At 53.8% G+C, this 26,854-nt stretch overlaps 2 protein-coding genes across 2 annotated transcripts in view; both read right to left on the bottom strand.

Annotated features, from left to right (window-relative positions):
* The window catches only part of LOC128060023 (beta-galactosidase-1-like protein 2), a 50,663-nt gene extending 49,666 nt beyond the window's left edge, over positions 1–997 (bottom strand). The window contains exon 1 of the mRNA XM_052652228.1: positions 890–997. Within this exon, the coding sequence (XP_052508188.1) occupies positions 890–997 (108 nt within the window). The remainder of the gene's footprint in view (positions 1–889) is intronic.
* A 9,952-nt stretch (positions 998–10,949) lies between these two features.
* ACAD8 (acyl-CoA dehydrogenase family member 8) lies at positions 10,950–26,695 on the bottom strand. The gene is made up of 11 exons (XM_052652290.1): positions 26,542–26,695; positions 20,492–20,592; positions 19,915–20,084; positions 19,239–19,348; positions 18,876–18,952; positions 18,485–18,622; positions 15,296–15,431; positions 15,117–15,214; positions 12,697–12,849; positions 12,425–12,527; positions 10,950–11,420 (listed from the first exon to the last, which is right to left on the bottom strand). Exons 1-11 carry the CDS (start codon positions 26,648–26,650, stop codon positions 11,368–11,370), a joined length of 1,248 nt encoding a protein of 415 aa, XP_052508250.1. The 5' UTR covers positions 26,651–26,695; the 3' UTR covers positions 10,950–11,367.
* Positions 26,696–26,854: the final 159 nt, after the last annotated feature.

Genomic DNA, 26,854 nt, shown 5'->3' with positions numbered 1-26,854 from the left:
CATAAACATTCCCCTCACAAACAGGTCTCAGATAACAATCCTTCCCACGACCTCAAGCTGGGGCCTGTGTGCTCATCCTGGAACATTCTTTGTAAAGATCCTTGAACAAATGTCAATTGTTACTTTATAGATTATTTTTTGGGCACAACTGCAGAAGGGTTCTCATACTTCTCTCAAGAACAATAAGCACTTTAACATTCTTTTCAGCCAACTCAGCCAAAGAAAGGAAAGAACAAGTCAGAATCACAAGACCTAACTCCTTCATCCTGGGACCGTGCCTGCAGGATGAGGAGAGGGGGTTGGGGCCGTGCCTCCACTTTGTCAGTAATGTCTAATGTGGCTCCCGACATTGCTGGATAGGGGCGACAATTTGGGGTCTGGAATGGAGGATCGTCTTAGGGCCCAGGGTCTCCTATTTTTGAGCTTTGGGTGAGGCTCTCAAGAATGGTCTTGACCTGATCTTGAGAAATGGCCTGAATCCGTTCTTGGAGAAATCTTTGAAAGAGATTGAAGAGACAGGGTCCAAATAAAAGGATTAGAATGATAAGTATCAATGGCCCCAGAAAAGGGAGCAGCCAAGGGAGGGCCTGTTGGAGCAGGTTTCGGGGACTATGAAGGTTTTGTAACTCTTCTGCGACATTCAGTTCTGGGTTTTGGGGACTGTGAAGGCTTGTAACTCTTTCCTGCAGGGTTCAATTTTGTCTCTAAGTTCTTTGACTCTATCCTGGACTATGCCCATTTCATTAACAAAATAGCAGCAGTCCTCTCCTAGGGGAAGGCAGGTCCCTCCCTTTTCTGCAGTGAGAAGGTCCAGGGCTCGCCTATTTTGTAGGGCCACAGAAGCTAATGAGTTGATTTGTCTTTGGATTGAAACGAAGGACTCCACTACCTGCTCCATGTCCTCATTAAGTTCTTGGGACAGCTTGTCGTAGAAATGGGCAGAGGTTGAGATGCCTCCAATGCCGGTGCCTAGGGCTGCTGCTCTGCCAGTCCCCATCAGGAGGGGGGCTATGACAGCTCGTCTTTTCCTGTGGGAAAGTTCCCCTTGGGGGTAGACTATTTGTTCCACCTCTTCTTCTTTGAGGAATGTTAGGCCCGGGGTCAGGAAGACCCAGATGCAAGGTCCAGGGGGGTCCGAGGGGAGACACGAATATGCGTAGGTCCCGCAGAGAATGAAGACTCCCGGATTGGTGCAATTCTTTGTGCTGTTCCAGAGAGCCCAAGTGGGACAGAAGGAGGGAGGGGAGTTTGTGAGACCAGTGTAGTTGGGACTAGAGTAGTTAATACAGGTTAGGCTTGAAGAGGCTGAGGGTAGGACATTGTCAGAGACTGGCCCAATGAGTTGTGTACTTTTTGCTGGGAAGGGGAGTACAGTTGCCCTGTGACAGCCAGGCTGAGGGTAAGGGAATTGCTGTGTGTGGCGAGGGAGACAGTGACATGCACGTCCAGCACTGGGATGTGTGCTGTGTGCACTGGAGGAATTGGAAGGAAGAGTTGAGAAGGTGGGTAAGGTGTTGGTTGCCAGAGGGAGGTTTTAGGAGAGGCTGTAATTGGGAAAGGAGGTCTAGGCCTTTATAAGGCTCAGGGGTCGCCTGTAACCGGGAAATTATGTTCTTTATGACTTGTTCTTGTTTCTTTTCCCGGTTTTGATCTAGTACCCCGCCCCCGTCTGAGTACCCCCAGTGGGTAATGGGATAGAAACATACGTTTCTTCCATTTGGCTTATGGCACGTGCTCACGAAACTCCCTCTCTTTTGTACTTTAACAGTGAGTAGGGATTTGGACTTCCCATCCCCGAGGTTCATGGTGCATGGTTTTGGAGCTGTATTATAACATGAGGAATGTACATAGGAATAAATGTCAGAGCAGGGGCAGGGAGTAGCCAGAAGGCTGGGAGTGCAGCAAGGATAGGGAACAGGGGCGTCATGGGCTGTTAGTTAGGCAGCGCAGAGGAAATAGCAGCCTAGGAGTGGAACCCAGCTGGCAACGCAGGCGATACCCACGGAAGGACGAAGGGTCGGTGGCCAGTCCCGAGGGAGACAGTTACTAGGCCTACAGCAAGGATTAAGATTAGCAGTGCGGTGATGGTTAGAGAGACAGGGAGAGGGGGAGAAGGCCCCAAGCTGGTGGTTGCCTGAATCTGCAGGGGAGCACTGTTCATTAGGATGTAGAATGATGTAGAGAATGAGAGTAGAGAAATCAGTCTCGTCTGGAGTCAAGTTGTAGAAGACTCCCTGGAGCCACAGTTGAGACACCAGTGTGGTCAGGTCTTTGGAGGAGGTTCCTGCGGGCACTGGTCCAGAGGTCTGGTGGTGGTTGGGTCAGGAACAGGTGTAGGTTGAAGAGAGTCCAGGTCATTCAGTGTCTTCTTGGATGGTCGACAGAGGTTGTCACTGGGTGAATTTTAAGGAGATAGGTCCTGTGAGGGAGACCTGATGGGATCAGTTAAGGAGGGCAGCGCAGGGTCAGAGGTGACCCGTTTTAGGCGAGAGAGGTGTATCCAGGAGGTGACCTTCTTGAGTTTAGCTGCAGTTGGGGTAAGGAGGATGATTTACAATGGTCCCTGCCACTTTGGGGTTAGGTCACCCTAGGGATTATTAGACATAGACCATGTCCCCAGTTTGTAAAGGGGGCAGGGAGGATTGGGGGTCGGGGCAGGCAAGTTGTGGTTGAGGTATTTCCAGAGGGCATTGTGGAGTTCCGCCAGCAGAGGGGAGTGTAAGAAGCTTGGTATGGGAGGAGGTTCAGGCGGGCGTCCACGAGGGAGCATGGGCCTTCCATACATCACCTCAAAGGGGCTCAGCCCCAGGGGCTTTCTGGGCAAAGCCTGTATTCTGAGGAGAACAATGGGCAAAAGTTTAGTCCAATCCAGATGTCCTTCGAGGGTTGGTTTGGTAAGGGTTTCTTTGATTCTTCTAGTCATCCTTTCTACCTTTCCTGAGGCCTGGGGACGGTAGGGAATGTGAAATTTCCAGGGTATCTGTAGGAATGGGACAAGTTGTTGGGTGACCTTGGACGTAAATTCCGGGCCATTATCAGACTGTAGGGATGAAGGCAGGCCAAACCTGGGGATAATTTCTGTGAGGAGGATTTGGGCCACGGTGTGGGCTCCTTTGTTTGTAGTGGGAAATGCTTCTACCCATCCCGAAAAGGTGTCCACAAGGACCAGGAGGTATCTGACTCTCCAGACCAGGGGCATATGAGTAAAGTCTATCTGCCAATCCTGTGCTGGGAGGCTGCCTCACACTTGGTGGCTTGGAAAGGATGTCGGGTTAAGGTTGGAATTGGGGTTAGTGTGTTGACATGTTTGACAGGAGCAGGTAAGGTGATCTAAATATTGTTGGTCAGCATTGGATATGGGGAAGTGGTTACGGAGGAACTGTTGGAGTGTCTTGGATGAGGGCTGAAAAAGTGAGTGTAGATAAGAGAGGATTTCTCTGGTGGTGGGGGGTCGGGAGGAGTCAGCTAAGAGGACAGGGGACTGGAGGGAAGGATGGGACAGGGCTGTCTCCTTTGCCTTCTGGTCTGCGGCACGGTTGCAGGTGGATATGAGACTTCCCTCTTGATGTCCCCTACAGTGGAGGATGGCGGCTTTGTGTGGTAAGAGCGCTGCCTCTGGAAGTTTGTGGATCAGGTCTGAATTAATGATGGGGGATCGCTTTTGGGTTAGGAAACCTCTTTCTCTCCATATTAGGATGTTTGAGTGAAGTATGTTATAGGCATATTTGGGGTCTGTGTGGGTGTTAACCCTTAGATTTTTAGCCAGAGTTAAAGCTCTGGTGAGAGCTATCCGTTCTGCCTGTTGGGAGGTGGTGTGAGGCAGCAGAGGTGAAGCCTCAGTTCTCTGGGTCCCATGATTGTGACGAAGGTCCCCCTGGATGATGGCACATCCTGCTGAAAAGGGTGGGGAGTTTTGAGAGCTGCACTCAACGAACCAGTGTGGGGCGTCTGGGTCTAGGATGGGCTGATCTGTTAAATGTTGGAAGGGGTTTTGGGTAAGACCTACTGTTAGGCTGCAGCTGTGTAGGAGGGAATCTGTTGTAGAGGACGTGGGTAACAAGCTGGTGGTGTTAAGGGGAGAGCAGGGGGAGAATGAGGGCCAAGGGTCGAGGAGAAAGGCACGTAGGACCTGTGCCCTGGAAGGGGGAAGGGAGAGGAAAGCCCGATGTGATAGCAAGTCTCGGAAGGTGTGTGGACAACAGACTGTTAAAGGGGCATGCCTAGAGAGTTGATTTGCTTCGGGTACAAGGGCTGCGACGGCCTGCATGCAGGGAGGCCACCCCTGGGTCACCATGTCCAGCTGTTTGGATAGATAGGCTATGGGAGCCCAGGTGTCTCCAGCCCGCTGACACGGAAGTCCCAGGGCCTGTCCTTGGTTGGAAAGTGCAAAGAGGAGAACGGTCTGGTGGGACCTGGCAGGCGGAGAGCAGGCACTCGGAGGAGGCTCTGGGTGAGCTCGCAAAGAGGACTGGCCAGCGAGGAGGGGTTAGAGAGGGGCTCATCCAGGCATCCTTTAGTTGCCTCATAGAGCAGCTTTGCATGAGGGAGGTGTGAGGTTGGACCCCGGGGGCCATGATGGGCCACCCCTCCTCTCTCTCCCGCCGGCGAGAAGGTCCCTAACGGAAGGAACCTCCCAGATCCCGGGGACCAATGACAGCACACTTCGCCAGCTAAAGCCGCCCCGCCCCAGCCGCATAGAAAAACCTATCAGCTCGCCACGCCGCGAACCGGCAACCTATCCAAACCCCCATCCACTAACCCGGCCGCGATCCCTCGCAGCGGGCATGTATAAACAAACTTCTAACACAGTCCGGGCGCCCGGACGTCCTCGACCTGCCCCCTTCGGTCCGGGAACCCTGCCCGGGAGCGCTTCGCCATTAAAGCCTCTTAGACATTCTTTTGGTGTCCTGGTCGTCTTTCACCTAACAGGAGAAGTTAGGGATCCAGATACGGAAAAAGTTTAGGAGGGTGAGGATACACAGGCGCTCCCTTTTTGTTTTTGGAAGTGGACAGTTAAGGCCTGGATTCTATCTGGGGAATAGTTCTTTGTTGATGGGATATGGAGAGCCCCAGGTAAGTGACATTTGTCTGGGCTATTTGGGCCTTAGATTGGGATACCGGATAACTCCAGGATCCCAGGGCCCCAAGGAGTTTGGCAGTATGTTGGAAGCAGAGTTTTCGGGTTGGGCTACAAAGGAGGAGGTCATCTACATATTGGAGGAGATGACTCAGGGCTAGGTCGAGTGTCTGTAGGTCCTTTTGTAAAGCCTGTCCAAAAAAGTGAGGACTGTCTCTGAACCCCTGGGGGAGAACTGTCCATGTTGGTTTCCAGGAAACGTGAGTCACGGGGTCTTGCCAGGTGAAGGCGAAAAGCGGTTGGGAGAGGGGGTGGAGGGGAATGGTGAAAAAGGCGTCTTTGAGATCTCATACCGTGAAGTGGGTTGCAGTCGGGGGTATGGTGGACAGAAGGGTGTAAGGGTTAGGGACTACTGGGTATGTCACTGTGATGGCCTCATTGACTTTTTGCAGACCCTGGACCAGTCTCCAAGAGCTTGGTCCCTTCCTTACTGCCAGAATAGGGGTGTTGTGTGGTGAATGGGTAGGAATTAGGATAGAGGCTTGAAGAAGATGGTCTGTGATAGGCTTAAGTCCCTTGTGGGCCTCCGGGGTGAGAGTACTGCTGTTGGGTGATTATAGTCGAGGGGTCTTTTAGGGTGATGTGGACTGGGGGCTGATGTTTGGCTATGGATGGGTGATCAGTGTCCCAGACTTGGGGGTCTAACGCGGGTAGATCCAAGGGAAGGTCAGGGGTGAGGGACAGGGACCGTCCAGGATGCAGAATCTAGAGACTGTTTCGAGGTGGGGGTATGGTAATAAAGACCCCCAGTTTGGATAACAAATCTCTCCCTAGGAGTGCCATTGGGCACCGAGGCATTATGAAGAATGAGTGTATAAGGGTTGATTTTCCAAATTGACAGAGTAATGGAGGGCTGATTTTTGGCCTTAGAGGAACTCCAGAGACCTGCTTGATTGTGAGTTCTGAGTCTTGAGTTGGGCCAGAGTAGGAAGTTAAGAGAGAGAAAGTGGCTCCAGTGTCTACTGTAAAGGAGGTCTTTTTCCTGGCCACTACCCCGTCTACCCTAAGTTCCGAGCTCATGTTCAGGACACGGGCCGGGGGGCTGGAACCTGGGCCCCATCATTGGACAACTCTCATAGGGTTGGGCTGGGGTTCTGGGGAGAAGAGGGGATTTCCCCAGAGGCACCAGGGCATCCCTGTGGACATTCCACTCTCCAGGTCTGGGAGGTGGGGACCTCCCCAGGGGTGCCAGGGCATCCCTGGGGACAGTCCATCTTCCAGTGTCCTCACTGGCCACAGGTTGGGCATGCTTTTGTGGGGGGCCGCGGGTTTGGGCATGCCTTTGCCCAGCGTCCTGACTGGTTGCATCGGAAGCAGGGTCTGGGGGGCAGGTCTTAAGCCCCGTTCTGGGATGGCTTGGGCCAGGCTGATCTCTTCTCTTAACTGCTGCCACTAAAAAAGCATATTTAGCTTTTCTCTCACGTTCTTTTTCTCTTTTAGCCTCCTCCTCCCTATTATTGAACACCTTGAAGGCTATTTCTAGAAGGTCTCTTTGAGGGGCCTCAGGGCCCTTTGCTAGTTGTCGAAGCTTGTGTGTGGTGTCAGGGGCGGACTAGCTGATGAATTGAACGTGAAGGAAGAGTAATCCAGCAGGAGTGGTGAAGTCTAGGTCGGTATACTTCTGGGCTGCCTCTGTGAGGCGTGCCAAGAATAAGGCTGGATTTTCATCTGCCCCTTGGGTGACTTCTCTGCCTTTATCATAACTGACATGGACATGAGCATTTTTCTTCATTCCTTCTAGAATGCAGGTAATCATATGATTGAGTCTCCTGATACCTGGGTCACCGGGCTGGGACGTCCAGTGGGGATCTAACTGAGGCACCGCCTCAGCAGCAACTGGGCTATCCCGGTCTTGGTTATGTAAATGATCAGCAACGGCTTTTGCCGCTTGCCAGATACAGTCTTTTTCATCAGGGGTGACAGTGGCATTTAGGATATAATATACATCACTCCATGTGAGGTTATAGGCCTGGGAGAGTCTCAGGAATTCTCTTCTGTATCTGGTAGGATTTCCAGAAAGTGGCCCGAATTTTTCTTCTATCTGGCTCATATCTGACTGAAAATGGCACATGGACTCAGGTGGGGCCCTCTGGTCCTGCCCCTCTCTCAGGGAAACGTGTGTTGGGTACGTGACCGTGTGGCAGGGCGGGAAGGAAGTGGGGAGGGGGAGTCGGGGAGATGGGGTAGCGGGGTCGAGGGCGAGTCAGGAGAGGTTTCCTGGCCAGTAGGAGAGTTGGATGAAGGGGAAGGAGAGGGTTGGCGGGGTGGCGGGTAGGGAGGGGGCTTGTCCGCAGGGTTGAACGCTGGGGATGCGGAAGGTCGTGGTCTGTGGTTAGTTGAGTACCGGGGTCCTACCCCGGTTGGATCCAGGGTATCCGAAGCGTGGATGGCAGGGCAAGGGAGATATATAGATTTAGAGAGAGATAAGGAAAGAATTTGCAGTTAAGAGAATAGAGGAGAGAAAGAGGCTTATATTCCTTGGTTTACACAGAAAGTCAATAAAGTCTCGAGACAAGAGACTTGCACCGCTTACGTAGGCCGCAGGCGCCCTCCCGGTCTCCCGAGGGAGTGAAGACGCAGGGCGCCTTCCCGTTCAGGTCTTAGAAGCCCAGGCAAATAAGTAAGCACGGCAGACCTCTGCGTTCCAGATGGGAATTAGCCTGAAAAGGGGAGTAAGAAAGAAAAGACGACACGGGGAAACCAGGCTTTCGTGGAACTGGTCTTGGTCCTGGTCATTATTTTTCAGAGAAGCCTTTACACTCTAAGTTGTACATAGAGATAAATGTAAGAAGCAGAGTCACGACCCTTATCTAAAGACAGAGTGTTCTTTGCATACCTTTGTTCTTACAAGGGTCTCATGTTTGCTTACAATATCTTCTGGTCTGGAGACTGATTAACATTTTATGGCCCCATCTTTCTTTCTATTGACAAAGGTTTAGTCAATCAGAAAATTTGTTTTCCCTTAAGATCTACTTAGTCTTAAGATAGTGATAAAGTTACATTCTTACATAGCAAGGATACAACGATTTATAACAAAGAAAGAGGAGTACAGTGATTTATAATAAAGAGAAAATTCATTAACTCAAAAGTCCAATATTGCTAACATCAAAACTATTATGCTTCTTTTTCTACGTTCCATTTACATTGATTAACATACTCCCAGGTGCCTAAGGATATGGAGACCCGGCAGCAATCATTAACTCAGCAATGAAACACTTCGCCAACCTGATTTTTATCTTTAGAAAAACCCTATGCTAACTAAGACTTTCAAAATGCTCCAGACTCTCTGTGCTGTTTATGGTTGAGAGGTTGTAAACAATCATGTGCGCAGTAGCAGGAGTGTGGATAATCCCGTCACACAAGCTAGTCTGCCAGCAGAGAGGTTTGACCTGAGACACTCTTTTTATATGCAGGAGACTATTAAGTGGAGCTCTAAGTTAATTTTCCAGAGAAAGGTGGTCAGGGATAGCCCCTGTTAATGTCAGAAGAGTGTAGTATAACAGACGGATTTTGGTTTCGGGGGTAGATGCTCGAGCAGATCTAAGGGACCCCTCGAGTCTTGATCCGCCTTGCCTTCATGACCTTGTCATGGGTGGGGTCGGGGAGTCCCTCCAGTCCTGACCCGCCTTTGCCCATCAGGGCTCTTCCTCATGACCTTTGCCATGGGTGGGATCTCCCGTGCTGGCTCCCTCCTGGAAGTTGAGGAAGAAGAGTCCTTTTGCTTGGGAGGCAAGGCGCATAGAAGGACCTCATGGGTGGAGCAGGCCTTGCATAGGGAGGGCCTGCTCCGAAGAGCCCAAAAGGCTTGGGCATAGGGGACCTCTGACCACTTGCCACTCCATTTAAGGAAGTTGGTGAGATTTTGAAGAATATTAAAGTCAAATGTGCCGACTTCAAGCCCGAGGTCTTGACTGTCTAATTGGTATTGAGGCCAAATCTGCGTACAGGGTTGTTTTAAACGGTTAGCTTGGAGTTCAGTGAGTGCGAGTGGTTTGAGATTTTTGAGAACACAGCTCAGAGGGGAATCTTTTGGGACAGGTTGGCCAGACCCCATCATTGAAAGGCAAGCAGAGACTCCTATCGAGCGCTTGAGTCGTCACCCGTAGTCGCGACTGGAGTTACGAGAGGAGAGCTGTGTGTCGAGGTGGAGCGTCCCCCACCGCAGCCTCCAGAGTGGCCCCGGGACCCGGAGGGGACTGAGTTCTAGGCCGCCTCTAGAGCGCCGGCCGGATCTTGCCTCGCTCCAGGGGCCGGCTTGAGTGGAGAGCTGGAGGTAGAGCAGTCAAATGGCAAGAGCTCCCTATTCCGGGGCCGGGGAGAGGAGGGAGGCGGCAGAGCCGAGGCCTGGGGGCACGCAAAGCACCTGTAGAGCCTTAGCACGAGGCTCGCCCCGCTCACAAGGCACTGGGCATCCCCGAGGGGAGCTTGAGCCCCGGCAGAAAAGTGAGCTCGGGGGATGCTCGTGATCCCAGACTCCAGGAAGATGGAAACCAGTGAGGAGAGTGAGAGCGAGCGAGCCGAGGGCCTCGCCCCCTCCCGGGTTTCAGCACCAAGAATGTAAGGCACAGTTCAGGCCGAGGCAGAAAGAGGAAAGACGACCTCAATAGAAGTAGGTTACCTTTATTCAGGCAAGGAGGGGCGACAGTCAGCCTAACGACCAGGCTGAGCGCGGAGAGGGGTCAGGGAGGCTCCATATTTGTAGGGAGGCTTGTGGAAGCGATAAGGGAAACGTTAATTAGGCGGGATGTTTTGGGTATATTTTAGTTGAGATGGCATTTGTAGTTGGGCAGGGAGTGGTAAGTCTTACGGGGTGGAAGGTTTCTGGAGAGGGGGTGATAAGTCCCAGATAGATGCAACTGGCCTGGAGCATCATGGTGGGACCTAAAGTTCTGTTTTGTTTTCTTCGAAGTTAGATGATTCAGTGGGCCTTTGAAACTTGTTTTCTTTTCTAGGCCCAAAAGACTCCTTCAGTCTTAGCCACTGGACGAACAGGGAAGTCCCAAGTAACGTATTTTTAAAAAGTCAACTTGGTCCAGGAGTATTTTTGTTTATAATCCCCAAATCTAAATAAATGTTTAATCACATATAATAAAATTATAAAAAAGTTGGGAAGGATTTGTTTGAAAGAAAAAAACCAACAGACTCAGAAAAGGTAGACAGTGGTAGATTTATCAATGTAGTGATTAAAAACATTTAAAAAGAAGAGCGTAAAAGAGAAACGAAAACTCAGAAAAGAAACATACTCAAAGCATTTATCAGGAAAGGTTGTAGGAGCTTTGAGGACCATTCCCAGACCACGTGCTTCTAAACAACCAGTCCCAGACCACCTGAGTGGCAGAGGTGCAGGCGCGCCCCACTTGTGGCTCGAGAGGAGGCTTTGCACATCCCTCTCATTGCGACTTGCATTCAGAGGAGCCGCTCAAGGGTGGCCGCGGGATGGTCTCGTCTTCAGGGGACAGAGCAGAACCGACAGGAATCACCTCTGCCCGGCTCCTTCCCCACGCCTAGCCCTGCTCGGGGCATCCAGGGCCCTGGGGATGGATCCAGGCCACCACCAGGACTCTGTGGGCCGGGCGAGGAGCTCCCCACCACCAAGTGCCAGGAAGACTGGTTGGCATGTCTTCTCGGGAGCTCCAGTCTGGGGGCCCTGCCATCCTTCAGCTGATGCCATGAAGCCGCTGTGGAGATGTCAGCCCCTCCAGCGGCCCGACTCACTCGTCACCTGTTGAGGTCCTTTAATGGACTGGAACCTGGTGGCCCAGAGTCAACGATAAGAAAGTAAAAGAGAGAGAGAAAGACACGGGGACCAAAGTTCTGATGGAGCAAAGGTGTTTTATTCAACATTGTGTGAGTACTTATACTGTCTTACAAGGTAGCTATTTTCAGCAGAGATAAAGTCAAAATTTACAAGTTATCAAGGAAACATGAGGTCATCCATATGAAAGAGAGAGGGTTGTAAATAATCACTTTTAACCGTATGGTTCATAAAAAGGAAGAGGGTCGTAAATAGTCACTTATCACCCTAAGGAAAAACTAACGGAGGAAATGCATGCATTCCTCACCCAACTGCTCCACTTAACTCCTGAATATTCAGGAGTCAATAAGGGATGCAGGATTCATGACAGATCCAAAGCAGCACGCAGGAAGCCTCCTGTTCAATGCTTCCTGACAGTCACCGTGGCTCCACCGGGGCCATCCCCCTCCGACCTGCTGTCAGAGCCTGGGGCGGGCTACTCCTGCAGCAGGCTCCTCGAGATCAGCATCCGCATCACTTCATTGCTGCCTGCGAGAGGGAGAGGGCGGGCTGGGCCTCAGGGTTAGGGAGGCTCTGAACAGTCTTTCTGACCAGTCTGACCAGGACTGTAAACAGCAGTGCTTTTCATCTCGACAGATGTCAGGAAGAAGGAAAAATTGACTTGTCAAAAACCTCTCCGGATGATAAAAATGCTTTTATTAGGTAAAAAACAGAATAAAACAGCAGAACATACATGTAGTATAATTCTATTCTTTAAAAATATTATCTACAGGCACAGAAAAAGTCCAAAAAAAGTATTTTTGGTCTAAAATATAAAAGGAACACAAAATATTAATTCAGATGTCAAAACCTGAATGATTTTTTTAAACTTTTCTTGTGTTTTGTAATTTTTCAACAATAAATACACCAACATCGTTGGTAATCAGAAAACTGGATTTTAAAAGAACAAAAACATTTTCCCTGAAAGGGGGTGGAATCAGTTGCTGAGGGGAGGAGATGAGTTGCTTGCTTCACTTTTACATTCTTTCTGATGCAAAAAATGCTCTAGAACCCGGGAGCCACGGCTGCCGCATCTGCGCTCTAGAACCCAGGAACCACAGCCCACTGACCCTGGGCCCTAGAACCCGGGAGCCACGGCCGCCGAGTCTGCGCTCTAGAGCCCGGGAGCCACGGCCACTGAGCTCGTGTGCGGCAATGACTGAAGCCCGCGCTCTGCAATAAGAGAAGCCGCTGCCATGGGAAGCCGGTGCATGGCAGAGAAGAACAGCCCCTGCTCCTGCGGCCAGAGAAAAGCTGTGCAGCAGCCAAGACCCAGCGCAGTCAAAAAAACAAAACCAAAACGGACACAGGCCAAGAGCAGGGGGAGGGTGACCTCAGAGGGGACAGAGCAGAACTTCCTGATGCCCAGGCCAGTGCCCTCCCCTCCAAAGGGGCCAGGAGGGAGGAGGAAGGCAGGCGGGGCCCAAGCAGCACAAGGACAGATGCTGGGCTGAACACTCCGACAGGGAGGAAACCATCTGGGGCGCGTTTACCTTCAAGGATCTGGTGGACGCGGGAGTCCCGCACGTACTGCTGGACGGCATAGTCTTTCAGGTAGCCATAGCCACCGTGCATCTGCAGGGCTTGGTTGCAGATCTGCAGGGAGGTGGGGGAGAGGAACCTCGGGTCCCGGGAAGGTGCTCCTCCCCACAAGCACCCACGTGGGCCTATCCTGAGTAACTGGTGCCTCAAGTAGCATCCCAGGGGTGAACAGAAGGCCCACCACGTCCCGGGCACCCAGGAGAGCTGGAGCACCAGCACTCACCGCAAAGCACTCGTCTGTGGCGAAGAGCTTGGCCATGGCGCACAGAGCCACCGCGTCCTCCCGCTCCTCCTGCAGAGCCACGGCCGCGGCACGGACCGTCAGCCGCGAGGCCACCAGCCTGGCCGCCATCTCGGCCAACTGGAACTGCAGGTACTGCGGCGAGAGGGGGAGCAGCGCACTCACAGACGGCTCAGCACTGCCGGGGCCTGGGAGCCCCTCCAAGGATAGGCCGCCGCCACGGGCCCCTGGGCCCCACCGAGAACGTGCCTGGGAAGCTCCAGGTCCACTCCCCTGCTGCACTGCAGTCACCACCTCCTCAAGGAGACGCCCCCTCTGTCTGCCCCTTCAACCTACAGCCAGTAAAGCGCCCACAGCTCCACACAGGTGCCTCTGCCCAGCACACCAGGGTGCCCTGGTGGCCCACACCTCTGCACCTCACAGTGGTGGGCTGGGACCTGGAGGGGCAGGACCCGAGGACCTGAGACCCCAGACCTCAGCCCCTGGCCCGGCAGCTGAGCCCAGAGCAGCGCCCAGGACCCAACAAGTCAAGACAGGCGAGGCACTCGAGAGCCCAGCTCCGCCCCTACTTGCCTACCCCCGGTGACCCTGGACAAGGCAGAGGGGCCCACCCGCCGGGCACCTCCAGGGGGATACCAGCCACAGCCAGAAGCCTGGGCACAGAGAGCAGCAGGGACGCCGGGCAACACCTCAGGGAGAGGCCATGCAGGCAAGAGAAATCAGAGCCTGGGCTGCACAACCGCCTACTGGAAACCAGAAGAAAAGCCTCTAGCTTCCAACCTGTGGGGTTGTTAGAATCAGGCAGAAAAAAGCTTTACCTAAGAAGGGAGTGGCTACTTCTAATGAGCCAGCTGAAGAGGAGTAACTCACCAGTAACACAGGATATCACAAACCAAACCAGTCATGGATACTGGCTCTAACTGGTGGAGAATTCAAAAGAGCCATCATGAGGAAATTCAATGAGCTATGAGATAACTCAGGAATAAAAGTAATGCACAGATGGAATAGTTTGCCAAGAACACTGACATTCCAAGAGAGAATCAAACCAAAACCCTGGAGCTGAAGAACTCAATAAACGCGATGGAGAATGCATGAGAGAGCTATGGAAACACAGCAGACCATACAATTAGAGCGCCTGAAGACAGGACCCTGGGAATGACTCAGGGAGAGGAGGAGAGCTAGGTTGGAAACAAAGTCAACCCTACCAGAGCTACCCCACTCCAGCAGGAAGGGCAGTGCAAGGATGGCAAGCATCCCAGAAGGAGAAGACGGGGGACGGGGGTACAGAGCTCGTTCACGGAGGAGCCGAGAACGTCCCAAATCTGGGGAAGGAACTGGATATACATGTCCACAAGGCTAAGAGACGACCTGATTACCTCAAGGCAAACAGACTGTCTCCCAGACATCTATTAAACCTGTCCAACGTCAAAAACAAAGAATCTTAAAGTCTGTCAGAAAAAAGACCGTAACCTATGAAGGGACCCCAACAAGCTAAGAGCTGAACAGAGCTATCCCACGATCCAGCGATTCCACTTATGGTATTTTTCCCAAAAAATACGAAAACACTAATTCAAAAAGATACATGCGTCCTAAAGTTCACTGCAGCACTATTTGCAACAGCTAAGACATGGAAGCAACCTAAGTGTCCACAAGAGAAAAGGACAAAGAAGATGGAATATATGTATTCGATGGACTACGACTTAGCTGTAAAAAGAATGGAATTCTGCCATTTGTGACAACATGGATGGGCCTAGAGTGTTACATTAAATGAAGTCAGACAAAAAAGACAAATACCATATGACTTCACTCACATGAAGAATCTAAACAACACACAGTAAATGAAAACACAAAACCACCTCACAGTTACAGAGAACAGACTGGGGGTTACCAGAGGAAGAGGGCGGGAGGATGAAATGTTTGTAAAGAGGGTCAGCTGAACGGCGCTGGATGGAATCAGACTTCTGGTGGTGAGCTCGCTATAGTGGACAAGAAACCCAATTATAATGTATGCAGGAAACTTTAACGATGCTGTAAACCAGTGTTACCTCAATAAAGAAAAAAAAATGAAAAACTGGGTCACAAGCAATCACTCCAATCCCACTCCCCTGAAATAACTACTTTTTGCATTTTCAGAGGTATCTTTGAAAACGTGTTATTAGTGTTTACATGTACCTATGTATCTCATAAACAAAACAGCACATGCTCCTAAAATATCATGTTTCTCTTGCCATGTCATACATCACGAATCTTCCTGCGACTACAAACAAAGCTATCATAAACTGGACAGAAAGAAAGCACAAGTTCTGGCTGCAATGAGGGCAGAACCAGTAGGGACGTTAGGGCCCCACTGCTCCAGAAGACGTTCTGGAGACCAGAGCAAAGCAAGGGACGCGGGGAGTTACCTGGCTGTTGGCCAGAGGCTCTCCAAACTGCTTCCGGACCTTGAGGTGGTCTCGAGCGAGGACGACCGAGGCGTGAGCGGCGCCCAGGGAGCAGGAGGCTGGGAGGGAGGGGACCAAGGAGGCCAGTGAGCTGAGGGCCGTCGCGCCCGCCCCCCGCCCCCCGCCCCCGCGGTGCTCACCGACATTGATCCTCCCGCCATTCAGGCCCTTCATGGCGATGAGGAAGCCCTGGCCCTCGTCCCCGATCCTGTTGGCCACCGGGACGGCACAGTCTTCAAAGATCACTGCTCGGGTCGGCTGTGAGTTCCACCCCACCTGGCGAAAACCAGGGGCTGTGTGGCGGCCCGGCAGTCACCACGCAGCGCGGCGTCCGCTGTGCACCCGGGCCGAGATGGGCGCTCCAGCGTCCCGGGACTCAGGCTCCCGAGAGCTCCGCTGAGGCGGCACAGGAAGGCCACACTTCCGTATGTCAGCGCTGACAGACTTCCCTTTCAGCACAACGGTTGAGCATACGAAAACACCTACTTCCGCCCATCTGCTCCCCACACCAACCGGGTGCGGGACGGGCTCCCGAGCGCGGGAGCCGGTCACACACCTTGTCCCAGCGGGCCGGCGCCGTCACGCCGGCGCCGTCACGCCGTCACGCCGGCGCCGTCACGCCGTCACGCCGGCGCCGTCACGCCGTCACGCCGGCGACCGGAAGTGGGAGTATTCACACCACAGACGCCCTCGACGGCCGCACAGGAGGACTTCCTGGCCTCTGCTTTTCCTAGGGAGCTGGTTTAGCAGGACACCCCTCACCGTGTCAGTCTCGAGCCCAGGGAGTTTTCCACCCCTAGGACGCAGCCCATGCCCTGTAACTAGCCTGCTGGCGGCCCGCGTGCCTTCTGGGGCCACGGTGTCCCCAGGGGCAGCTTCACCGGGAGGCCGGCAGAGCCCCCTTCCTCATGGAGAGCCAGATTTAGGGGCCCCACAGACAGACTGGCCGCCTTCCTCTCCGCTCCAGGAGACCCACGCTGTCAGAGCCTGCGGACACAGGGCCAGTTGCGCCCCCGGCCCAGGGGCCTGCAGCCCTCCCCACACCGCTCCCTTCAGGGCGCCCTGCCTGGGAAGCGGCCCCCGCCCATGCATGGCCTTTCCCCTGAGGCCTCTGTCCAACCCTGGCTCAGCCCCTCTCCTGTTCCTCACCCGCGCCCTCCCCTGAGCCCTCTCTCCTATCCCGCCCCCTTCGGGGCTTCCCGCACCGCACTTCTGCTGCCTCTGGCCCTCCCTGGGAACACCCCCTACCCTCACCTCCCTGTGGAGCCTCCCAAGGCCCCTCTGGTCAGCAGGGCCAGCCCTGGCATCTTGTCTTCCAGACCCCGAGTCTGAACCCTCCCACCCTGGCCGTGGGTCTCCCTGGATACTCACCTCCCATCCAGGACACACACCCCTGGCTGGGGCAGCTCGGGCGACCTTAACACTGAGTTGTAAGAGAACCACAGATACGTGGCTGCCACCTCCCAGCCCCTTCCAGTGAAAACGTCTCCCTCCTTCCCAGGGCAGAGACCGGCTCCTCACCGCCTAGAGTCCCTGAGAAGCTGCAGCCAGAAAGATATTCCCTGGTCCCAGCCCAGAAGAGGGAGTCCCTTCCTGTCCGTCTGCCTTTCATTCCAAAGACCACCTTCCCACTGCCATCGAGGAGTCCTCCCCGCTACCCGTACAAAATCTTTTGACATCTAAATCCAAGCTAAAGCCATTCCACACTCCTTTTCTGTTTCAAGTTCTCAGCTACAGAAGGTGCTCAGTACACCAAATGGAAGCATGTGCTTGCAGGAAAGACGAGTTGGGGAGAAAGCCAGCTGCTCAGGCCACTAGAGCAGCCAGATCAAGCGAGGGGGTCAGCAGGTGACCCCTCGCCTGGCCTGCAAGCTCTCTGACCTCACCCCACATGGAGCCCTCTGCTCATGACCCTCTGGCCACACTGAGAAATTCTGGCTTCTAACACACTAACCTTGTTTCCACATCAGGCTCTTCGCAACCACTGCTGCCTCTGCCCAGATCCCTCCTCAGGGCTGGCTGGCAGCTGGCTCCTGACCTGGCAGATTGCATCAAGTAACACCTTTCTTTGGCTGTCCCAACACCATGCAGCTCTCCTCCGCCCGCGTCACACCCTGGCTCGCTCCCCTCCCTCAGGCTGACCTGCCCGCTGCTCACGGGCGGCCCTACAGCCCAGCCTGGTGCGTCCGGTCTGGCCTTCTAAATTTCCCATTTGTCAAGAGAGATGCAAAGCACAACTAATCATCAAGAAGAAAACCAAAAAGCAAAAGAAGAAAATAATGTATGCTTGAAAGTGAGAGGAGACAGAGCGTAAGGAGAAAAAGAGAAACTTTTTGTATAAGGAATTTATTTACAATTTTTTTCTAAGCTAGCTAGATTTTGTAATACTGCCAACAGATACCAGAAATACGAAAATGTTGAATCAGCCAACACTAGCTTTATGAGCAGAAACACCAGAATCAGTATAACCTGGTTCTGTAATACAACGTGTCAGACTCCGTGTCAGTCCGTCTCCCAAGCCACGTGCACACAGCTCAGCGTTTACAAAGGTAAGAGGGCACGTGTCTTACAACCGCAGGCAGGCACGAGCATAAGGCTTTGTACACCCGGTGCTGAGAGGGTCCAGCTTTGCTGCACGAGAGGGGCGTGGAGCCTCTCGGGCCCTGGCAGGGGCAGAGGGTCAGGATCAGGGATGGCACGGAGCAGCCTGGGGGCCTGGGGAGCCAGCAGAGGTGGGGAGAGGCAGACGCGGGGCCATCTCCTCGCAGACGGCTACCCGGGCCCGACTCTAAGGGCGCCTGCTGGAGCTGAGGACTCACCGGGCCAGCCCACCTGAGCAGACCCCAGCTCAGGACCAGGGGCAGGGACGTAACCACAGGTCTGTGGCTCACGGCCTGGCTGTGGGATCTGTCCATCCTGGAGATGTCTTCTCGAGGCCCAGGGAAACACCCTCCTCTTACGTTACTGAGGGACCCATGGTTACCTCCAGTGAGCTTTGCTGAGCTAAAGAAGAAAAGTGGGCCAAAAGCATTTCACTCCTGAGACCTCTGGTCTCCTGTCTCAGAATTTCTTCCTGGCTAACAAGTGGGCGGAGAGATAGGAAGTAAGAAATACAGGCCAGAAGTGGCCGCAGGAGCCAGTGGAGAAATCCCTCTGTTGATGTAAGCCACTGGCAAACGCGTGCCACATGACGCAGCGAGGCCCACCCCTGCTCCCTGGCTGTCTAAACCCTCACTGACGCAAAAGCCTGCAAGGCCCGCGCCAGGGTGGGCCACTTGCTGAGCTGGGGCGGGGCTCCCGCCAGATGCTCCCTGTCCAACCGTACTCACCTTTTTCTCCTTCTTGCCAAAGCTGAGGCCGGGGGTTCCCTTCTCCACCACTACACAGGAGATGCCTCTGGGGCCCGGCCCTCCTGTGCGGCACATGACTACATAGACGTCAGCTTCGCCGCCGCCACTGATGAAGGCCTGTGGGGTTGCAGCGGGAAGACAGCAGGTGCCTCGGTGATGGGGCAGTGGGAGGTGAGGGGCAGCGGGACGAGGTCCCAGGACGGGCCTAACTGGGCTCAGACTGGAGAGAAATGGCGGCAGCGAGCACAGGGAAATAGGCCTAAGGTCCTCGCCCCACACACGGTTCACCTGCAAACACGCGGGCCAGGCCGGGCGGGCGGCGAGGGGGAGGGCTGCCACCCTGCCTGGGGGGCTGCGGCCAGCCGCGTACCTTGGAGCCATTGAGGATGTAATGGTCGTGTTGTCGCACGGCAGAGGTCACGAGGGAGGCAGCATCGCTCCCACTCCCTAGGGCGGGAGGAAGGGGAGCTGAGAGGCGGGGGTGCTGGGAAGGGGAGGGAGCCCCTGCGAGGCCCCAGCTCCTGAGAGACCGACCCTAAAGACAGGCGCCTTCGATCCAGGCCTGGAGAAGCGCTCTGTGCTCAGGGAGATTCCCCCCGCTCCCCCTCCACACTCCCGCTCCAGGAAACCCTGAGCCTTGTGACCTGCGAGCTTGTGGTGGGCGTGGAGACACACGCCGGGGGTGGGCGGCCGGCCGAGGCTCCGCAGGCCCACTGGCTGCACGCACACCCACCTGGCTCGGTGAGGCAGTAGGAGGCGAACTTCTCCATGGCACAGAGGGGCGGGCACAGCCGGTGCCGCTGCTCCTCGCTCCCAAACCGGTCGATCATCCAGACACACATGCTGAGCGCACCCAGGAGGCCAGGGCAGAGACAGGCAGAAGGGAAAGGCAGCCTGAGGGGGAGGGCGCACGCGGAGGAGAGCAGAGCACAAGAGCGCGGCGGGGAGGAGCCACAGCTGAGGCTCACTCTCAAGCGAAGGCCTGGAGTAGCACACAGTCCGGGAGCACAGCGCCCAGAGGGGCCCAGAGCCAAGGTCCCCTGGGCGCTGGCCACACCATCTCTGGTTAGGCTAACTGAGCTCCCTGAAAATCAAGCTGTCCTATGTAGTCTCCCAAATTAGGGGAGGCTTCATCTCTGGGTTGAGGAAAAGGGAAGCGAGGCCCTTCCCTAATGCAGAACTCTTGTCTGGAACCAGGGCAGCTGGCATTTGGGAGAAGGCCAGCATTCTCTAAGCAACACAAGATGACAGATTCGAGCGCAAGAGGCAGCCGCAGACCTCGTGTGAACTGCTAACAGTCTGGCTCCTCGGGGGCAGGCAACCTACACAGCGAAACCCTCTCCCGTCCACACAGAAGGTGCCCGCCGACCCATGCGAGCACGCGCTGCGCCTGCCAGGCTGGCACTCACTTGTGGATGCTCATGTAGGCCGTGGTGCTGGTGCAGCCCGTGGCCAAGGCTTCAAAGATGACGGAGGTGTCCAGCCGCGAGAGGCCTGCCCCTCCGACATCTGTCCGAACGTACACCCCCCCGAAGCCCAGCTGCGCTGCCTTCTGCATCGTGTCCACAGGGAACAGCTCCTGTGGAGAAAAGGGCAGGGTCATCGGAGAGGGACTCACAGGCGGGCTTCTCTCCAGGGGGCGTGAGGAGGGACCCAGACGTGTGCACCCAGGAGGGGACGGAGCCCCACGACTCGGCGCCGCTTTTGTCTCCCACACAGCGGCACCAGTTAAAACGCACCCTACGAGGACTGCTCTCTGGCACCCAAGTTTCTTTTTATCATTCCAGTACTGCCTGGGTTTTAAGAGTGCCCAAATCTTAATTTTCATCTACGAATTAAAGCAGTGGCATCTGCGGGAGGACTCGCGCCCCTACAGGAACTCGCATTTGCTGTGAGTTTTCAGAGCAGAACAAACACTGCGCAAGCTGGGTGCTTGGGAGGAGGCGGGCTCACGGCGGGAGGCACCGCGCAGCTGGACACCCGCACCTTCTGGTCCCACTCTGCCATGTGCGGCGCCATCTCCCGGGCAGCGAAGTTGAAGGCCACTTTCTGGAACTCTTTCTGCTCTTCATTTAGTCCCATGGAAGCTGTGGGCAAGGCAGCATTTACTCAGAACCGGGTCGAGGCTCAGGGGAGAGGACAGCAGGCCAGAAGCCCCTTGCAGCTTGGCGGGCAGACGACTTCGAGAGCAACCCCACATGGAGCTCCGCTGCGCGCCCCCGTGAACCCGCGCCTCCCTTCGGCACTCCCAAGCACACTAGCCGACTCTTTTCACCCCGTTACTATTTCTTCCATTACTCATCTTTCTCTTTTCCTCCTCGTAAAACCACATTAAAAGAATAATAAACACACATTGACCCTCATATTATGGTAAAACGTCTTTTTTTCTTTAGGGTGCCCCACCTTTTCTGTATCGGAATCTGTGCCTATTTGTCTATATGCATCAACAGAGTCATTTTAAAAGCTCAATCAGGAAAGGAAAATAGGTGTACTCTGGCTTACTTTCCAAACTGAGGATAAAGGTCCTGCGGCAAAGCTGCGCATTTGATAGTCACTGATAACACGGACCCTGAGTCTTCCAGCGCTGCAAACAAGGCTAAGGGCCTCCTAAATCTGTTTTTGCCAAACGCATTCAGAAATTTTAGAGCGTTTTCTTTCCCGACTATTAGTGCTTTGGGTAATTCCTTCACTTCCAGCTGTAAGCTACTTAAAAGCTAAGGAACTGACTGAGCGACACCATCAGTCCAGTTTCATCAGGATAAGTTTTTCTAGAACCATAAACATTTTGAAAGAGACGATACTACTCCAGTATCTCATGACAGGTGACAGTCTTTAGGAGAGAGACCCCTGCATCACTCCAGTATCTCATGACAGGTGACGCTCTTTAGGAGAGAGACCCCTGCATCAGCCTGACACACTGACCACCCAGTTCAGTGTCAGTGCTTTGCAGCTTTTCTCTAAACAGCCAGTTCTCTGAATGACGTGAACACTGTTCTTTTTCTATGTACTTCGTTTACCACCAAACACTGCATAGGGTGAATGCAGGACAGGACTGAACTGTCAAACACAGCAACAGGCCCATTAGCCAGGCCCGTGCCTCAAACACTTATCATTTTCCCCATTTTGCAAGGTGACAGACATTCTGCTCCGGGCAGGTCGGAAGCTAAGAGGAAAGAACCTAAGCAGAGCTCCCATGAGAAGACCACCACCTGTTGGGAACAGTGCAGAGGATGCAGGGGACAGGACCGCGACTCCGGGGAGCTGCGCCACAGCACGGGCAGCAGCCCGCACAGGGCAGACCCCATTCATCTCTCCTTGGCTTTCTTCGTGCCGCCCCTTGAAAAGCACCCCTTGCCTCAGATGTGCTAAGAAGCATCAAGGAGTGTCTCTTACTGCAGGGGGCACAGTGGTGGCTGTGAAAATGTCAAGGGCCAAGTGGAAGGTGTGGGCTCTGTGTGGCCTCCTAAGGCTCCGTCCTTTCACGTTAAACAAGGTCGTGGGGGTGACGGTATAGAGCACGGGAGGCGTGGAGTCTCAGGGGACAACCCCCTTCAGCACCTGACTGCTCCGCAGCCATCCTCTCAGAGAACCTGGGCGAGCCCAGGCCTCGGGAGCAGCTGCCTGTGAGCCAGGAGAGCTGTGTGTCCCCACCTGGACTGTCAGTAAGATGGGAATTGTGAGGATTAAAGGTGGCCTCACCTTCAGAAGTCCAAGGCAGAAACTACACTGGGTGGTGCTCTCAGAAATATGGTTAGGGATGAACAATTCAGGGTTCCCTACTCAGGACTTGGGCCAGTTTCCACTCACAAAAGAATTCGGACCGAAGGTCTACCACGGGGCAGTGCTGGGATAGGATGTCATAAGTGCTAAGGAAACAAACACTTGAGTGTATATGGGCTACAGAACTTCAGTCTGAGCAACAGCTCAACACGTTTACAGATGCTATTATTAGTACTGACAGAGTCAAACAAGTAGTTCAAGGTATAAAAGGTCTAAGTACATCTAAACTACAAGGAGATCCAACCAGTCCATCCTACAGGAGATCAGTCCTGGGTGTTCATTGGAAGGACTGATGTTGAAGCTGAAACCCCAATACTTTGGCCACCTGATGTGAAGAACTGACTCATTGGAAAAGACCCTGATGCTGGGAAAGACTGAAGGCAGGAGAAGGGGACGACAGGATGATATGGTTGGATTGTATCACTGACTCAATGGACGTGAGTTTGAGTAAGCTCTGGGGGTTGGTGATGGACAGGGAAGCCTGGCGTGCTGCCGCAAAGACTCGGACACGACTGAGCGACTGAACTGAATTGAAACTGCATCCAATGCTAATTCACAGGGAACGAGTCCACACAAGTCAGACATGAAGGCACACATTCTCTTTCTGTCCTTCATCTCACTCTGCAGAACCTGTTTTTTTACCCAATCAAAGGCCTGCAGCGACCCTGCATCGTCAAGTGATGATTAGCCTTGTTTTTTGTTAGCAATGCAGTGTTTTTAAATTAAGGTGTGAACGTTGTTTCCTTAGGCCCGATGCTGCTGCACGCGTCGCAGACCACAGTGGAGTGTGACTATAGCCTTCACAGGTGCTGGGCAAGCAAATCCGTCACTGCAGTATCTGCTTCACTGCAGCGACCCAAACCTACAGCGGCTCTGAGGGTGCCTGCATGCACACAGCATGGTCACGTGTTCATTTAAGATCAGTAACAGTCAATTCTGGAGAATGGAATGCCAACAAAAGGAGCTCCCAAACTTTGGCCACCTGATGCGAAGAGCCGACTCATTAGAAAAGACCTTGATGCTGGGAAACATTGAGGGCGGGAGAAGGGGACGACAGAGGATGAGATGGTGGGATGGCATCGCTGACTCGATGGACGTGAGTTTGAGCAAGCTCCGGGAGTGGGTGGTGGACAGGGAGACCTGGCGTGCTGCAGTCCATGGGGTCGCAGAGAGCCAGACATGACTGAACAACAAGAACAACAACCCCACTGCTTGGGGTAAACAAGCAAAGAGTCAAGTTAAAAAGTAAGTAACACACAAGAAAGCATGGTCACTGAGTGTAAGTACCCCAGTTTCCAGGAAACATGAGCGAAAAAAACACAACAAAAACCAGGCCACATGAAGCTTGCTGGAGCTACTGGCAGAGTTCAAGAAGCCAGTACTTACACACAAAGACACACACACACAGAAGCAGTAAAGCTAAAGAGAACAAGACCCTCATTAGAGGAGGAAACCCTTGACTGTACAGTAGTTCAAGGGTAAACAAGAGGCCGAACAACTGAACACAGGTATCTCTGAATGCATCCAAAGTCCACACCTCGCCAGCTCGCAACAGTCCCGAGAATCCTGGCGCTGAGAGCGCACGTGGGACCTGAATGCATCCAAAGTCCACACCTCGCCAGCTCGCAACAGTCCCGAGAATCCTGGCGCTGAGAGCGCACGTGGGACCTGAATGCATCCAAAGTCCACACCTCGCCAGCTCGCAACAGTTCCGAGAATCCTGGCGCTGAGAGCGCACGTGGGAGGCCGCAGCAAACTGCAATGGGCGAGCAACCAGGCGTTCAAGCTCTGGGTCTGCAACTATTAATTACACAGCTTTCAGGAGGGCAGGCTTCCCTCTCAGCCTCAGGTTCCCCACTGTAAAATGAGAGGGCTGCACTAGACCCGAAGCAGGTTTCTTATCTGTAAAACGATATATAAGGAAAATGAGAACCCTCTTAAAAATTACTTTCACATTAAAATGCACCAAGAAGCAATGAGAAATGTTTGTTGATCACTCCCATTAACTTGATATTAGAATATGCAGAATGACACACTGAAAGGACAACTTCATTTCACTAAAGTTTCTTTTAAAAAGCTGATAAAGCAATTCATTTGTTGAAGCTACACCTCTAGCCACAGGAAGTATTATTTAACCTATTTGCTGCCAACCAACAAAGGTGATCCTGCTTACCAAATTCTAAGCGCAAGGATGGGGTGGCACCCTGTGAAGGTGCTTTAAGACACTGGAGAGAAAACTGCCCTATTCCTTAGTGTCCTTGAACTCTAGACATTGAGCTGAGGCACTCAGAAGCTGCTCTATTTGCTTACAAGTGCCATTTACTTTAGATTTTTTAAAAGAAAGATTTCAAAAGAAAAGTGTTTTTCTTTTTCGACAGCATCACAGGGTTACGGTTACCCCCTAGTCGGCCTAGGTCTCCCCGACTCCGTTGTGGGTGTGTGTCCAGTCGTGTCCGATTCTTTGCAACCCCAAAGACTGTAGCCTGCCAGGCTTTTCTGTCTCCATGGGATTCTCCAGGCAAGAACACTGGTTCCCCCTCCAGGGGACCTTCCAGACGCAGGGAAGTTCTGCTGCGCTGCAGGCAGGCTCTTCACCGCCTCTTTACCAGGGAAACCCCGCTCGGTGACTCGCATGGAAATTACTTGCTAGGAGACACTCCACTCAGGTCTATAAGCTCTGGTAGTTTCCCACTTGCTACAAGTTACTTTTCTGCAGGAGTTTCAACAGCTGTTTTATAACCATAGATGTTACGTAATTTATATGAGCGAGTCTTGGATCACCAGAGGTTTGTTTACCTATCACAACCAGCAGCAGGCTTTGCACATCCTCCCTAACTTTAGGACTTAAGTTTATGATTAATAGCAGCAATGTGCTGGGCACAGCAGCTGCAGGGAAGTTTCTGTTCTCAGGGAGCAGATAGCTTCGTGAAAGTAACCATAGGCAGCTCTTCTGGCGTGGGAAAGCCGTGCAGCACATTTTCCATTGGGGCTGCCTACTGCAGGGTGCAGGGCATGCGGTGGGAACAAAACCGAGAATCCACACTGGTCTGCTTGCTGATGGACCTGGCCGTGCGCTCAGGCCAGCTGTGTGTGTGGAACCAGGTTAAAAGCCCAGGGCCCCGGGGCCCCAGGGAAGACGTCGGGCTGCCTCACTTTTCCGAGCCTAAAACTGGGATGACGACCTAGGGCTTTTGGTGAGAGCGTGCGGCTCTAAAGCACATGTTCCAGCTTTCTTGCCTGTTTAGTTTGGGTTTTGTGAGTGCATTGCTATTTACCCCCGTGAAATCACGTGTACAACACTCTGCTTTGTAACTGGACTTATTACCTCTTTTTTCTGTGACCACCCATTTCATGTTAGCTGCCTTGTTAGTCAGCTTATAATTAAATTAACCGTGAATCATTTTAGCGGCCTGTGAAGCAACTAGTCCATTTTGTGGTCTTTTGCCACACTGTTTTTATAGTTTGCATCATTGGCTAATTAGTTGATATTTTGAATTCTTTGACGATTTCTCTGTGGTTTCATGCCTGTTTTCTTTCCGAGTATTTGTTAAGGAACAGTTCTGTGTGTTCTCCTTGCTGTTGGAGTTCTCCGGCGGTGCGTCTGCTTTCATCATTGGTTTAGATTTCCCGTCTCATCCCGTTGTCTGCTTAGTCATCGTCAAACCAGAGCCCCCGCCCGCGAGGCTGTAGTTCACCCATCCATCTCCCCTCCCCCGTCCCCCACTCGCTCTGGTCACGGCCGTGCTGTGGTCCACAGCGTGTGTGCCCTTAGTCGGGTCTGTGCTTTGTCTTCATGTCTCATTAAATGGTGTTTTCCCCCCACAGCAGTAAGCTGAATTGGTGTATCACTATGCAGTTACAGGAGAAGGCAATGGCAACCCACTCCAGTACTTGTGCCTGGAGAAGCCCATGGACGGAGGAACCTGGTAGGCTGCAGTCCATGGGGTCGCACAGAGTCGGACACGACGGAAGCGACGTAGCAGCAGCAGCAACAGCAAAGCTCACGAGTCCCCGCGGCGAAGCTCGCCCTTATCAGCTAGCAGAGGTAACAAGGCAGCTCCGAGCGCTGGGAGAGAAGGGAACCTCGGCCCCGGGCCGCCTCGCCGGCCCCCCACCGCAAACCGCCGGGACGGATCGGCGGCGGCCGCCGAGGGCCCCCGCGCGCCCGCGCGCCCCCGGGCTCCGCACGCGCCGACGCGGGGCCGGGGGCGGCCTGGCCGGCTAGCTGGACGGAGCCTACCCCCGGCGGGCCTTACGGTCGATGCAGGAGACCACGCCCCGCCGGGCGCTGTCGGCGGGGCCCCGGGGCCCGCGGCGCAGCCCCCGCAGTAGCGCCCCGACACGCTGGCGGCCTCCTCGAAGCATCGCCGCCGCGCGCTCCTCTCCCAGCAGCTCCGGCCGCGGTCCGAGCTCCCGCGACCTCGCCGTGGGGGCCGCGCCGCACTGCACGCCGGGAGCTGTAGTGCGCGCCGCGGCCCCGAGGCGCGCTGGGGGCGCCTGCGGGAGGAGCCGGGACTATAATTCCCAGAGGCACGCGCGCGCGCCAAGCGCGGAGGGCGCCGCGGGGCG

This window comes from Budorcas taxicolor, chromosome 15 (assembly GCF_023091745.1).
Source record: "Budorcas taxicolor isolate Tak-1 chromosome 15, Takin1.1, whole genome shotgun sequence".
In the NCBI taxonomy this organism is placed as follows: Eukaryota; Metazoa; Chordata; class Mammalia; order Artiodactyla; family Bovidae; genus Budorcas; species Budorcas taxicolor.
Note: the sequence above shows the minus strand (reverse complement) of the source record. Positions and strands in the feature narration are given on the sequence as shown.

What these genes read in the sequence shown, in the direction of transcription:
- ACAD8 (XM_052652290.1), bottom strand. Translation starts at nt 26,650, where the DNA reads ATGCTTCGAGGAGGCCGCCAGCGTGTCGGGGCGCTACTGCGGGGGCTG. An exon ending in CTACTGCCTCACCGAGCCAG is followed by an intron (nt 18,953 to 19,238) that starts GTGGGTGTGCGT and finishes CTCCCGCCCTAG; the next exon opens with GGAGTGGGAGCGATGCTGCC. An exon ending in TTGGCAAGAAGGAGAAAAAG is followed by an intron (nt 15,432 to 18,484) that starts GTGAGTACGGTT and finishes GGTTTTCGCCAG; the next exon opens with GTGGGGTGGAACTCACAGCC.